Source organism: Ipomoea triloba, chromosome 2, assembly GCF_003576645.1.
Source record: "Ipomoea triloba cultivar NCNSP0323 chromosome 2, ASM357664v1".
Classification (NCBI taxonomy): domain Eukaryota; kingdom Viridiplantae; phylum Streptophyta; class Magnoliopsida; order Solanales; family Convolvulaceae; genus Ipomoea; species Ipomoea triloba.
In genome coordinates this window covers 24,250,934-24,266,605 of record NC_044917.1, presented here as the reverse complement: position 1 = coordinate 24,266,605, position 15,672 = coordinate 24,250,934, and the positions used below count along the sequence as shown (strand labels likewise).

The following is a 15,672-nucleotide window of genomic DNA, read 5'->3' as shown; positions in this document are numbered from 1 at the left end:
CCTCCTTTGCTTTCTAAGAAATTTGGCTCTCCTTTCGATTTCAAGGTCAAGAGGTAATAGTCCTTCACCTCCCGAGGACCTTGTTTGCATGCAACACCTACAAACCTTAACAAAAACAAGCTAAGGAAGCTCGTTAGCACCGGTTAGTAAACAAAACAAAATAAAAATAAAAATAAAGAAAATAAAATGGAATAGACTCCTAGAATAAAAGTTTTCACTAATGTTAATACAAAACGCCACCTCCCCGGCAACGGCGCCAATTTGGTCGTAGCATAAAACCACATACAAATACCCGGAGTATTCCGGGGTTATCGAACCACAGGGAAGTGGGGTATCAAGCACTAGTTACTAATTATATTCGCAAGAAGCTATTCCTACGTTCACAATGGATGATTATCTATGGATATGCAAACAAGATAATTAAAATAAGGCAAACGGGTTTTTGTATTCAAAGAGGTAAAAGCGGGATTTTTGGGAGTTAAAGTGTTTAATCACCTAGTGCCAATCTAAAGTGAAATAATTATTTGGGTTAAACAAGTGTAGAAAATTGCCATCTAAAAGGGAAAGGTTACTCTCGTAACTCAAACCCAAAATACGGTAATTGGAATACTCACTCTCGTGAGCTATTCAAAATATATCCCTTAACCAAATTGTCCTCTCTCGAGGTACAATAGTCAAGTGCAATTGTGGGTGCTCTTTGATTCATAGACAAATCTAGCAAGGGTACAAGCAATCATATGCATCTAATTACAAGTATCAATAACATAAATCACAATTGCAACACAAGCAATAAACCCAAATAGATATTTCATTAAAACAAAATAAGAACTAGGCACATAGGTTCATAAACACTTTTATACCCAAAAATCCCAAAAGGAAGTTTAGCCTAACATGGCTAAAATAGATCCAACAATTATTCAATAAAGTTCAAAATAGAAAAGAGAAAGGAAGATATTCTCCCAAATGATGCCTCCAAGCTCTTTTCTTTGATCTCCTTTCCAAAAGTTGTGATGATTTCTTCTTTGGCTTTTGGAGATGATGAAGCTTCTTTTCCTTGTTCTCTTTCCCCTTTTTCTGACAAAAACCAGCAGCCAACCGGTAGGGTTTGGGGAGAAATGAAGCCTTAAATAGTGGGATCCAAAACAGGGACAAATCTGGAATTTTGTTCTGGGATGAATAGTGTCCTGGGCAGGATTCTCGACGCGTCGAGAATGTTTCTCGACGCGTCGAGAATAAAATGGCGAAATTTTTATTGCTCTCTGGAAGGTCTCGACGCGTCGAGAGATATTCTCGACGCGTCGAGAATCTGCGGTGAACAGTACTTTCGGTCCCATTTTGACTTCTCAACACTTTTGATTCCTTTGCATTGCCTTTTTGCTCCCAAGTGGTTATAATGCAGCACTAAACACACCAAAGACACTCAAACCAAGCATTATACCACTTTAAATAAAATAACAAGGAAAAAGCATTGGAGATAACATTTTAATACACAATTAATTATAAAACCTAAATAAAAACACAAGTAAAATAGGTACAAATGAGAGTGTATCACCTAACTTTATCATTAACTGCAATGTAAAAGGTAAATTATTTGCATTCTATAGTGTAAAAAGGTTTCACTTTATAGTGATGTTGCTTGTACTTTAATTTTACTTGTAAACTTGCACCTAATACTTGCACTTTAAGCACGTGTTACTTACACTTCAAAGTTTGAGTTATTTACAAAAATATCACCACATTTTTTTCTTTAAAACTGCTTTTGATCCGTTAAATCTTCTTAGATGGATGACTCCGATTACTTCCTAGTTCTCTCTTCAGTTGCAATTCTCACAAGAGTGCACATTATAGTTTGTGATTATTGATTTATTGTGTTGTATACAACATAACAACAAAAATGAAAAAATAAGGGGGGAGGGAGGGGGCTGGCCTGGCCTGGCCCGCGAGTCAGCTTGCTCCATGCCCATCCCGATGATCCGTATTGACAGCTCTCAATTATGGAGACAAGTGAAACTGAGAAAATTAAAGAACAATATGGTCAAAATTTAACTATTAAACCGTGTCTATATTTTTCCAATCAATCATTATTATTATTATTATTATTATTGTGGTCATTGTTGTCGTCATTTATTATAGTTTTTAATAATTATTAAATAATAATTTATAATTTAATTGCAATGATCAAATGTTTAAAAAAAAAAAAGAAGGAAAAATATTAATCCATTTGAAATTAAATAGCATTTCTATATGTTTTAATTTAAATTTTAAAATAAAGAAAAAACTATATTTATAATTATTACGTCTATACTCTAAGATGACAAAACAATTAAAAATAATAATTAATAGGTCGGTGGTGGACAACCTGTCCACCGTTACCTCTTTTTTTCTAGCATATGCAATGACGTATGTTCCACCTAGACTGACACGAACAAAATATACCCTTGTTGGGTTGTTTGCGTGCTTTCACGCAGACCCACACATACTTTAAAAGTTTATTGATCTTTTACTAAGCATATATTTAACCAATCCCATTATGCAACACAACAATGCACATAAAGGACACCATGGCATAATACAAGTTGGTAAGCAATGTAATTAATTACGTAGTAGATACTAAAAAAGTTTACTATGTTTGTGCTAAATGTCTTAGTATATACTACCTCCGTCCCATTTTGGTTGTTTGGTTCGTTTAACGAGGTTTGACTGGAGTTATTTTTAATCCAATTTTTCATAATATTAAGTTTAGCATTAATATATATAATTTATATATTTAGAAACTACATTAAAAGTACTATTAAACACAAAAAATTAAATTTAAAAATAATAAAAAATTACTAAAGATAATAAGCAATGAAGAAATAGTTGGTTTGACCAATGAATAGTAAATAGGACAGGTAAAATGGGACATAGGTAGTATATTTTATGACATTTATACTTGCTACTAGTATTTTGTACGCGCGATGCGCGAAAACTTATGCCCAATATTAAAATATTAATAAATAAAAATAATTAAAATGTATAATTCAAATTATATATACAAAAATAATATATGTATTTTATACACACATATATGATTTACCATTCATAAAAATTTAATTAAAATATAATCAACCATTAAATAGAAATTAATAATTTTAATAAAATGACAATTAAAGAATAAGAAAAAGATATGATAGATATAGGTGTAGGGTAATAATGATGGAGTTAAAACTAACGGTGTTATAACGGTGTAAGGGTAGTTTTGTATAACAAGAATGTAGTAGGGACAATTTTGTCTAATAACATTGAAATGTACAACATTTAAAGTAAAATGTACAACATTTATTAGCATCCAAAAAGAGGACATAAATCAAGGATATAACCTTGATTGAGATTTATTATGTTTTTAGATATAATTCTCTCCATACATTTAATTTGATGCAACATTACCACTTTAATTGAATAAAACTTCCGCAGATAAACAATTGATAATAACATATAATGATAAATATGTCCTAAATAATCAATTAATAAAAATAGAAATCACAAGAGTAACAATAATGTGACTCAAACATATAATTAATAATTTGTGATTCTAAAAAGTCAAATTATATGATATAGGGTAAAGTGTTGATACAACCTCTTTTAATTTTATTGCATAATATTTATCTTCTTATGCAGTAATATTTGATTTTTAAAAAAATTTCGTTACTAAGTTGATTTCTTTATAACATGTGGTAGATAATTTTATTATTATATTAGGATTAGGATTAGGATTAGGATTAGGATGTGAGCATTAATTGATAAATTAAAAGGAAAAAAATATAACATTTTGATGATGGAAGAATTATACTCTTTATATATATAGAAATTTCAAATTTGCCTTTATCTAATGTTAGTACAAAATTATTATCCATTTTGAGATTATTCTTTATTTTTCTTCCATATATAGTTTAAGGTTAAATATTTTTGAATTAAATCGCATCAACTTGGTAAATTCAAAATCTATTTTTAAGACAACATTGATTAAATGTATACAATCAAGAAGAGATGACAAAACAAAGTTAGATGAATGTGGAAAAGAACAAATTACAAGTTTAATTTGTAAAAATAGTCAAATGATAAACATATTCATAATAAAATTATTTCAATTCATTAAATAAGAGTTAAAATACTATTAATTCAATAGTTTAGAACAGTTGTTAAGCAGAGGTAGTGCATGTATTCAAGAATTTCTTTTTCCATTTGTAATTGTATTGTATTTTGATTATATCGAGAAGAAAAGAAAAATATGAATAGGATGGCACAAATTGAAAGTATTCCTATGCGAAGTGCAAAGTTTTCCAGTGTGAACAGAACCCATTGTCGTACTCACAAATTCAAGTTGTTGCTCCAGTTCTTAAGCACTAGAAAGTAGAAAGTAGAAACCAAAAAGCAAAAACAAAACAAAAAAAAATAAAAATTTGTAACGGCTGGAGACCGGAGACCTGGAGTGATGAGCAATGCTGATTGATGGCAGATGACAGATGTGCAGTCCCTCTTCTGCATGCCTTCCATTTTTCATGTTAACCCCAATTTGCTACGCCATCTTTTTTATACTTTATTATTAATCAGTTCGGGGTGGTGTCATTTTTATGGGCATTTCTCTCTCTCTCGTTCTTGATTACAGTTCTCAAGAACTTTTCTTGTTTTTCCCTAGAATTTTGCTGTTCTTGTTGATCAACATTTTCTTGATTTTTTTTCTTCCTTTTGTGTTTGAGGAAAGAGTGCAAAAATGGCTGCTGATGGTGCCGCTTCTCCTGCCGGTTTTGCTGAGCAAGAGTTAATCAAGCAACTTGTTGATTCTGGGAATGAGCTTCTCCAGAACCCTCCGGCTTCAAAAGAGGAGCTTTTGGGAAAACTTGAAGTGAGGCAACCTTTCTCCTGTACCCATTTCCTTGTTCTCATTTATCACGAATTCAAAATTCTTTTATGTGTTTGTATATGTGTATCTGTGTATGTAGACGCAACCCAAAGAGATGAATTTGTTTATGGTGTTGCTTGATTGAATGGGGAATGGGATGTTGTGTGCTTCTGGTTTTGTAAGATTGTACATTGTGCCTGTTGTGTCTTGAATTTGGAACTTGATATCAATACTGGATGCTTTATTTCATGGTTACTTGGTCCTTTTGGTGTATGTTGATTTCACAATTTTGGCATTGGATAATTTCTTGCAGGTTCCATTTTTCGTAGTTGGGAGGATTTTATGTTGCAATTTTATATGTAAATGGGGCTGTTATAAGATCAATTTTTTTTATGGTGTTTACTTGAATATAACATTGAATCTGCTTAGGGGTCTTTGATTGAATGGGGGATGAAAAGTTGTGTTCTTCTGGTTTTGTATTGATTGTAAGTTGAGCCTGTTGTGTCTTGAATTTGGAACTTGATATTAATACCCGTATGCTTAGTTTCATGATTACGTAGGTCCTTGTGGTATGTTGATGTCAAAATTTGGTGTTGGATAATTTTTTGCAGGTTCAGTTTGGGAGGAATTTGTGTGTCATTTTTATATGTAAATGGGGGTGTTACTGTTATAGTGGTGTTATTTGTGTATATGTACACAACCTAAAGAGATCAAATTGTTTACGGTGTTGCTTGGATATAACATTGAGGCTGCTTTGGGGTCTTGATTGAAAGGGGGTGAAAAGTTGTGTGTTTCTGGTTTTGGATTGATTGTATGTTGTGCCTGTTGTGTTTTTGAATTTCGAGCTTGATATGAATACCGGTATGCTTAACTTCACCATTACTTAGGTCATTATGCCTTATGGTATATTGATGTCAAAATTTTAGTGTTGGATAATTTTTTGCAGGATTGGTTTGGGAGCAATTTGTGTGTCATTTTTATATGTAAATGGGGGTGTTACTGTTATAGTGATGTTATTTGTGTATATGAACACAACCTAAAGAGATCAATTTGTTTACGGTGTTGCTTGGATATAACATTGAGGCTGCTTTGGGGTCTTGATTGAAAGGGGGTGAAAAGTCTTGTGTTTTTGAATTTCGAGCTTGATATGAACCGGAACGCTTAACTTCACCATTACTTAGGTCCTCATGCCTTATGGTATGGTGATGTCAAAATTTTGGTGTTGGACAATTTCTTGTAGGTTCCATGTATTACACATGTTTCATAGTTGGGAGGATTTTATGTGGCATCTCTATACGTCCTTAATTGTTTTGCAAATAGGGTGTTATCAATCAAAACTCCTTTTAGTCATGACTGTTAAGAAAATGTAACCGTAGAGCCCCTTCATTGGGCAAATGAAGGAACTACAGTGAGTTCCCCGGCTTGGTTTTAACTTTTGCATAAATGAGGGTTTGTATTGTTTCTTCTACAATTATATGCTGGTCCTGTGGGAAACCCTTATGTTGATTTTTTAACCCCTCAACATTGTGTTAGGGATAACTGGGAAGTACACTTTCAGCCCTGCTTTGTCATGTGTTAAAGGTTATTTTCGGTTCTAGTAAGTAGTTATTAGTGCAAAACATGTGTTTTTGGTCAAGGAATATAGGAACTGAAAGCTTGGTTGACCACGGATTGCTATTTAGTAAACCATACCTAAGAAGCAATTCATCCAATGTTCAATTTTCTGATGTTAGTATTCAGATTGATCCTATCCTTCGTTGCAATTATGAGTTCCAGAAATTTGTCTTATGTGGTTCAATTTTCTGGTTTGTTTCTAATTTACAGAGATTAGGGCTTCTTCTTTCTAATGTATATCAAGAACCATCGGGATCTTTTCATGAAGCACTTCAACCTTCAATCAAGGCACTATTTGCTGATGGACTTCTACAACATGCTGATCTGGAAGTGCAAACCTCAACAACATACTGCATGAGTGAGATTTTGAGAATAACAGCTCCAGATCAACCATGTGATGATAAATCAATTGAGGCAATTACACACTTTGTTAATCTTTCAAATTTCCTTTCTGTTTTGTTGGAAAAATATTTAAACCTGAAGTATTCATGCCTGCGTGATTCACTTTTCACCGGAGGAGTTTGATCACAACTAAAAATCACCCTCGTTCTTGTTCAATTATGCAGGAGTTTTTTCAGCTTGCAATAATGGCCTTCAGGAAGTTGGCAAACGTGGAGGATCGCTGTTATTCAAAGGCTGCATCAATTCTTCAGACTTTTGCTAAGTACAGGCTGTGTGTGCTAATGTTGGATCTTGAGTTGGATGCGTTGATTCTAGAGATGTTTCAGCTATTTCTGAATTCCATTTGGTAATTATTTAATGTTAGCTTATTTTATTTCAACATGTTGGATTTCTTTGCCAATACGTAGAACCATTACTATTTTAGTTTTCAAGGCAGAAGAAGTTCCATTTTTGTTGGTGACACCTTGGGTGGTGGGCTGTGCCGAGATCTAGTTGTATTTGGGCAGTCTAGGAGTGAATTGATTTCCATTTTTGTTGTTCCTGATCGTAAACTGACGAATCTTTCTTGCCTGTTCTCAGCCCCGACAATGCTGATGCTCTATTACCATTCATGGAGGCAATCATGACAATGATAATAGAGGACAGTGAAGAAATCTCAACGGATCTTCTAAGTATCCTCCTAACTAGTGCAAAGAAGGAAAACCAGGTAATTGCTTTTTCTAGTGTTTTGTATCGTTCTCTCTATATATTGATACTGAAGTTGCATTCTTTGGTGCAGAATCCTTTGAATGTTTGTTATGTGCTGGGAGAGAGAGTTTTTAGGAATAGCAATGTTAAGCTGCAACAGTATATCCCTGGAGCTGTGAAATCCTTGGGCATTAACGTCAACGATTATGCTGAAATAGTGGAATTAACATGGCGGGAGGCAATCAAAAGCGAAAATTTGGTGAGTTTCTCCAATGTCCAAGTCTCATGTGAAATAATTGTATTTATGTTTGGCGGTTTAAGTCTTAAAACATGATTCCTCAAGTGTGTGCAGCTTCTGTGCAACCCACGTGAGAGAGACGAAAGCATAAATAAAATTTAACTAATAGTGACAATTTTTTACTCTTTTCTCGTGGCAGGATAAGAAAGAGCTTGCACCAAATTCCGCTTCTCCTAGAGATGTTGGCACAGCTCAGAAGTTATCTAGCAGTGATTGCCCAAGAGAAACTCCATCCTCGGATTTGGCCAAGGTTTCTGGCCAAGATGCATCTTGCAATACACAATTTCGGAGTGACCAAGTCAACCAGAACGACATAGATGTGAGAAACAATCCTTCCCATGAAAATCGAACCAGTGCATTTGCTGCACAAAAGAGCCTCAGTCCTCCAACTAGAAGAAGAGGGCGTAAACCAAATTCTCTGATGAAGCCAGAGGAAGGGTATGATCACACTTGGATCAACGTTGAAGGAAAATCTGATAAAACTCCCTGCCAAGGGAAAGAGAGCAAAAAAAGAATTGGTCGTCCTCGTAAACATTTGGTGTCTAAGGGATCACATTTCACATCATCTCAAAGTCTCAACACTATTGAAGACTTCCAGACTAGAGAAAGACGTGCAGAAGAGGAAATCAAACCAAGTGACGGTGAACAATTGATGCCAGTTTCAGATTCACTAAAACGTGCAGAAGAGGAAAATAAACCAAGTGATGGTGGATTTCGTTCTGCTTCTACTAAAAAACGGAGCAACAATGGTGAAACTTCCAAAAAGCGTAAGAGGAAGTGTTCTCCTTCAGAAAAGGTATGGAGTTATTAACATTTATTGGGCTGCCATGTACATATTAAGTATATCAAGAGTTTTGATGTTTTTGCAACACAAAGAATGTGTAAATGTGCCTTTTTTGCTCCCCTCTTCCCTTCCCCCTTCATCTACCTGTTTATCCACTTCTACATATTAAATTCACTTCTGCTTGTATTTTTTTCCCTAGGCGGCAAGAAAGCAAGCTGAAAAGCTGGTTGGTAGCAGAATAAAGGTTTGGTGGCCGATAGATCAGACGTGGGTACATTTAGTAGACATTTGTTTTGCAGCTGATTATATGCCTTCTGTTCACAGACACCTTTAAAAAAAAAAATTCTTGCAATGTGAAATTATGTTTTGTTATATTTTTGAATATTTTCTCACGTGCCAGTTTGTGTTTCTAGGTTTTATGAAGGTAGTATCGCTTCTTTTGACTATTTCGAGAAGAAGCACAAGGTAAGAAGATTAGGTTATTACCAATCTTATCAAAACTCTGTTAATTTTTCATTAATTGTTTATAAGCACTTGTACATTTTTGTTCATATCATTTTTATTGCTGTACGCTGCAACATTGATTGTGACTTTCTATTGTTTCGTTTGCCATTTTTCCCTTTTCAAGGTCAATTATGACGACGGAGATGTAGAAGATTTGGATCTTTCAATAGAACGCTGGGAATTAATTAGAGATGTTAAGTCAGCAGTTGATGTGAGCGCTTGGCTTGATTTCATGATTTTTTACTCTTCCCCCTTCGTCTACTTGAATGTTTACACCGGTCCCTCTATAACACCGATTTAATACCAATAATACATGATAAGTTTCAGGAACAAGAGACTGTGGCAGGTGGTGCTAATTTATCTGAAATGTAAGCTGTGTAAATTGTGTCCCATTTAAATGCTTGTATTGATTATATTTATACAGTGACATCTGATTTTCTTCTCGGTTCTTCGTATGCTCTCATGACAATGTGAAACTTGTCGGTGTGCAGAAAGCTTGACCATGTAACAAATTCGGATCGCTCTGCAAGAAGTACGTGCAAGGTGAGCAAATATGAAAACAATATGCGTCTATAACTAGCTATATTTGACAAAGAGTTTCTTGTTTTAGAAACAATCTGTTATAGTTGTAACTGTGAAGCTACAGTTGAGAGTTGATATGATTTATGTGGTCTCGTTTTGGGAATCCTGTGATTTTTCTCCCTAAAGTTCGAGTACATATATCTTTAGGTACTGTTAAGGATGCAATATTTGCTGTTGTAAAGAGAATTTACATAATCTTCATTCACAAATTGATTTCCACAATAGCACTGGTAGTGACATTTCAATGTACAGGCTCGGGATGGTGCTGAATTACCTGTAGTGAAACCAGAAGTTGAACAGCGCAAGGTTTCCAGAAGCAATTCAGCACCATCAACATCTGAAAGGGTACAATTTTCCTGTCACTATTGTGTATCTAAAATCTGATTCTTAGATATGATTATCATTCACAAATTGGTTTCAGTAATTTAATGTGCGAGATGATCTTTAAGCACCGCTACTAACATTTCAATACAGGCACAGGATGCTTCTGTTGAATTACCTGTTGTGAAACAAGAAGTTGAGAAGCGGAAAGTCATCAGAATAAAACCAACACATCAAAGGGTATGCGTATGCTTTCCCTTTTGTCGCCCGCGTTAATCCTCCTAATGTGTATCTAAATTCTGCTTCTTAGAACAGTTTCAGCAGCTGAAAGCAATTCGCGTTTAATCCTGATTGCTTCTTAACTTGACTTGAATTTTTATTCACAGTATCATAAAAGCAGTCAATTTACAACTGTTCTTTAAAAGAACTTATGCGATTTTCATTCACAAATTGATTTGTGTAATTTAATGTTCATAATCTTCTTTCACAGGTTCGGAACGCTGCTGCTGAATTACCTGTAGGGGAAGAAGGTGAAAAGCCGAAAAACAAAAGGAGACGAACAAAGAAGGCAACCCCTAGATTCCCAGTCCTTGATAGCGAAAAGGTGAATGTTAAAGGCTATCAAGTGAAAGCCAGTGCTGCTCCTATATTGGAGGAGATTTTCGAAAAGCATGGTGATATCGCTGCCAACTGTCCCTACCCATCGCGGGGGTTTAGGGCCTCAGTCTTTGAGGTAATCTGTGATGTCATCAGAGAACTGAGAACTAATGATTGGGGAACCATTGTTTCGATGGTTGGACAGATGAGGACTGAAGTCTCGGACACTGCCGCTGCTGCTCATCTCGAGGTCTCGTGGCTGAAGCAGATTCTCGATGATATTTCAACCGAGGATGATGGCCAGCTAGCAAGTGTAATCAGAAACACCGCACTTGTTAGTAAAGCAGCCCGGAAGGACTTGACACAGAGAAAAGCCGAGCTTGTGATTGCAGAGCGCAGCTACGAGGAGGCCAAAAGACAGCTTGAGCGTGCTGAACAGAGTAAACGAACAGCAGAAAGGGCAGTCGAGGTTCTTGAATCAGTGAAGAAAAAGGCCCAAAACGACATGGAGTTGAACTTCAACAAACGGAATGATCTGCAGAACAGGTTCTTTACTCTCCAATAACCTCCCGGGGTCTCCTCTATCCCAAACCTCTTGTGCAAAAGCTGTGCAACTACTGTGTATCAAGTTTGCAGACCTTTGAGGGCTTCAGAGTAAGGGAGAATAATGGCATTGTTCGAGTTCATTGTGAAGATTCGGGGAATGAAAGAGCTGTTTGCTGAGAAATCCCAACGGTGTCGTTCTGAGCCCAGTCACTGATATCACAGCTCGCCCATGGTGGAGGATGAAGAGCCACTGATGCTCTAGGGAATTAGTTTAGAGCATTTGTCTGCATGTATATATGATGTATGTATGTTTCTTTTTAGCTTGTAAGTATGGTTCTTGTCATACCAGATTTTGGAACCCAATGAAAGCCTCTGTTTATCCATCTCAATCAGTATGGATTTTATGTTCTCTGCAATTTCCTCCATTTCTGCCAGTATTTAGCTCCAAAAACACGGTTTTGGAGTCAGATTTCCTAGTCTATTACAGATTGAGGCATGAAGCGAAAAGAGAGGGAGATTAGACATAAATTTTGAGATTTCGAGGGAATGGAATAATTTATATTTTATAATCATAATGTTATTTCATCAGTATATAAACGAGTTTTTTTCAGACCATTTTTACATTTCAACTCTTTACTTTTAAATTCTTGTAACATTTGATTCTTCCGATTTAATTTCTAGTCACTGGTGACCTGTGGCTTATCTTAGAAAGGAAAAATTGTACATTACTTTTTTCTTGAACTTCTTGGAGAGAGGCACTGGGATTTCAAAAATGCCTTTCAAAATAAGTCTTTTGTTGAAAATTTAATTACTAGTGACAAAAAAATTAGGTTGGAGGAACCAAATGTTAAAAGAATTTAAAAATTGTGGACTAAATAAATAAATATATATATATATATAAAGGAAAATTAAGGAGTAATAGTTAAATACTAAATGTAGAAATGACCCCGTGAGATTAAAAATGAAAAAAATCCCTTTTATTTAAAAAAAAAAAAAAACCCATATATAAACCTATAAAGTTTATGAAACATATGGTTTATATAAAAGGACATGCCAGATTTCTCCTCCTCAGCAAAAGAGAGTCAATAAGGAAATAATTGAAGCGATTTCTCCTATAATGCTGCCAAAAGTTGTATTGATAGAGTAATCGGCAAATAAAGAGGCAAATTTCCTGAATTCTTCTCCTCGATCGTCCCACCAATCAACTACCTCCAATAGAGAGACAAGAACATACGAGGGTGAGGAGATTTCTTTTTAATATTTAAATTTCGCCATAATAATATATAAAAATCTCTATTTATAAAGGGTAATAAACATAATTTCAAAAGATATATCAAAGATAAATATAGAAGACTAAAAGATCTAGAAAATCTCACAGATAATTTAATCCAAATTCATTTGGGCTTCAAGTTATTGTATTTGATAACTAAAAAACAACAACTTCGTCTCCATGGCCGAAGGCGAAGAGAGCTTCGCCTCCATGGCAATGGAGATGAATCTATTTTTTTTTTAAAAAATATTTGAAATAATTAATTTTTAAAATTATTTTTAACAAATATTTTAAAATTGTGGTAACCAGAAACCTACAAATTAGACTAATTGAATGAAATTGTTAGTTTAGCGACTCAATTGTAGTTTTTTAAGTTCATTGGCCTAATTGCATTATTGTGTAGTTTAATGACCTATTTAACCCTTATTCTTAAGAAAAATATAGAGAGAATATATGTGTTATATTGATCAGGATTCCCTGTTGGGGTTTTATTTATATATATTTTGGGCTTAAAGCCCTGCAAGGAATAAGATCCTATATTGCCTCATATTGGGAGTCCTTGTTATATTATGAATGATAAGTTCTAATTCTTATTGTATTAAAAAGGAAAAAGGTACAAATAAGCCATCGAACTATTTGGGAATTAGCAATAAGCCATCGAACTTGAATAAGTTCTAAATAAGTCACTGAATTCGAAAAAACATAGCAATTAAGCCATTAAACCTGAAAAAAATAACAATTAACATTTTAACAGGTCATTTGTCTATTTCAGCCACCGGCGACGACTTTTCCGGCCACTGGCGAACACTTCCAACAACCGATTGTCGCCGGTCGCATTTTTCGGTGAGGGCAACTAGAACTGGTCGCCCTCGTTGGAGAAGGCGACCAAATCTGGTCGTCTTCTCTGGTGAGGGCGACCAGGTCGGAAAATGCGATCGGCGACGATATTCCTTCGTCCCCGGTCGCTGGAAGTGTTCGCCGGTGGCCAAAAAAGACAAATGACCTGTTAAAAATGTTAATTGTTATTTTTTTTCCGATTTAGTGGCCTAATTGCTTCTTTTTTTTTTCCGAGTTCAGTGGCTTATTTGGAGCTTATTCAAGTTCTATGGCTTAATTGCTAATTCTCAAATAGTTCGATGGCTTATTTGTACATTTTCCCTATTAAAAATATTAAGCACAATCGTTATTAAACTCTTCGGTAGCTTCGTATTGAGTATTTTTCTTGGGCCTTCTTGATCCAGTTATTTTTTGGGTTGGTTCATGTGGTTTAGGCCAAGTATACAATTTATCATCCTGTCCCCCACTTTCTTGAGATTTCGCAAAGTCAATATTTCAGGAAAGTAAGTAGACCTGCAAGTGACTGCTACTTACCGCCGAAATTAATTTCGTTGCTTACCAAACTTAGAAGTTGCGGATGCCGAAAATTTTTTGTTGCCACTCTAAACGAATTGCTGCACCGAACCAAAGAAAATTATAATAACACTACCTTAAAAGCGTTATTTTCCCGGTGACGGTGCAGTCAAGAATCTCAGCACGCTTTCAACAAGTTACACAGATTAACTATGCTTAGCATACACCAACTATATTGCAAGTGAACTTGACTTTGCTCAGACAAAGGGACGAAAGAACTGAGGAATAAGAAGATATTCTCAATGTGTATAATGAATGAAAGAATGTTGCTTTGTATACAAAGCCATGCTCACTCCTCAGCCATGAGAATCCAAAAGTAATGCTGCATCAGTCATTCTTAATAAATGAGAATCACTCAATTAAAGAGAAAATTAGCAGCCACACAAAAAGATTGGACTAAGAGTTATTTGTAGCCAAAAAATAGGAAACAACAAAAGGTTTTGACCAACTCTTATAATCTAATTTTCCAACAATCCCACAAATTCTGAGAGTTGGCAAGAAGATTTGTCTAAGCTATTCACAAGAAATGATGATCCTCCACACATTTAAAGTTGTAGTCTAGAAAGGGCAATGTCTAAGCAATACAAACGAGCTGACCTTAATATCAGTGTTTAAACTTGAACTAATACGTAGTGACATTGAGTAATTTTCTTCCTGAGAGTGACATGAATCTTGAAGTAATCGGTTAGACAAATTTTGAACTCAAGACACACATCAACTCTAAATTGCAGGTTCTATGAAAGTCAAACTCTTTGACTACTTATGATGAATCCTTAGTATTCAAGTCTGCTGTATCTAACTCAATATAGATCTTCAACCTTCTCAAGTCTTATCTCCAGATAGACTTTTATCTCTGTTAAATCTATCTCACTATGAACATTTAACTCTGTCAAGTCTATCTCAGTATAGACATTTAACTATGTCAAGTCTATCTCAGTATAGACCACTTTTAAAGGTTACAGAGTAGTTAAAGACATAAATCTGGTAGTTCATTAAGAACATCATGTTTCCTATGACTTTAGGATACTCTTCTTGGGATACAGAGCTCCTGCAATCCGTCTTTTAAGTGCACACTATAGTCATAGGAAGTATTGGCATGCTTCTCATATATTTTAACCCAACTGAACATTTGGATGCTCATGAGTGCTCGGGAGCTCATTATCTTTCATAAAGGATGGTTAACCCTTTTCACTCTAGTATTTGATTTCGTTAGGTCTATCGCAATATAAACTATCCAAATGAAATCATTAAGAGCATTTTATGCTCACCCTCTCAATTAAGCGGTAAATTCATTAAGTCCGTCTCAATAGGACCAACTATCTCATAGGGTTATGAATTCATTAAGAGTTGTAGCTCAACCTCAACAGTACAGTGACCATTAAATGACCAATTAGTGTACTACATTGTGATTCTTTCCATGCCTTCGTGTGACCACAAAAGTGGAATCCGCCACAAACCATCACCTCATGGACTTTAAGTCATCCCATGAATAATTCAACGGCTAACCTCATAATTAGTATTTTCTTTTACAGTAATTTGATACTCTCAATCAAACTTATGTACACTTTGACATGTACTTTAATTACTCACAAGTAATTCCCTTTAGTTTTTCATGCTTAACATGAAACATTTTTCATCTTTCTAGGTACCACAAACAGGCTTCTAAACAATAAATGTACGGAGTTAATTACCCCCACAATGCAACACTTACAAATATTTTTCTCAAAATACACCCAGAGCTATTCAGACTTTATAGCAACTATGACTTGGTTAATACA

The 15,672-nt window shown here is 35.0% G+C and overlaps 1 protein-coding gene across 3 annotated transcripts; it reads left to right on the top strand.

Moving 5' to 3' along the window:
• The first annotated feature begins 4,321 nt into the window (after positions 1-4,321).
• On the top strand, positions 4,322-11,606 carry LOC116009799. Of its 3 annotated transcripts, none has more exons than XM_031248932.1 (15): positions 4,322-4,540; positions 4,742-4,882; positions 6,704-6,907; positions 7,060-7,241; positions 7,475-7,601; positions 7,674-7,841; positions 8,020-8,676; positions 8,864-8,931; positions 9,078-9,129; positions 9,293-9,379; positions 9,496-9,536; positions 9,660-9,711; positions 10,003-10,095; positions 10,225-10,311; positions 10,562-11,606. In XM_031248932.1, the coding sequence occupies exons 1-15, from the start codon at positions 4,496-4,498 to the stop codon at positions 11,231-11,233; spliced, it is 2,676 nt and encodes an 891-aa protein (XP_031104792.1). In that variant the 5' UTR covers positions 4,322-4,495; the 3' UTR covers positions 11,234-11,606. The 3 variants fall into 3 exon arrangements, with proteins under 3 accessions (XP_031104792.1, XP_031104790.1, XP_031104793.1); XM_031248930.1 differs by having other exon boundaries at positions 9,490-9,536; XM_031248933.1 differs by lacking the exon at positions 10,003-10,095.
• The last annotated feature ends 4,066 nt before the right edge of the window (positions 11,607-15,672 follow it).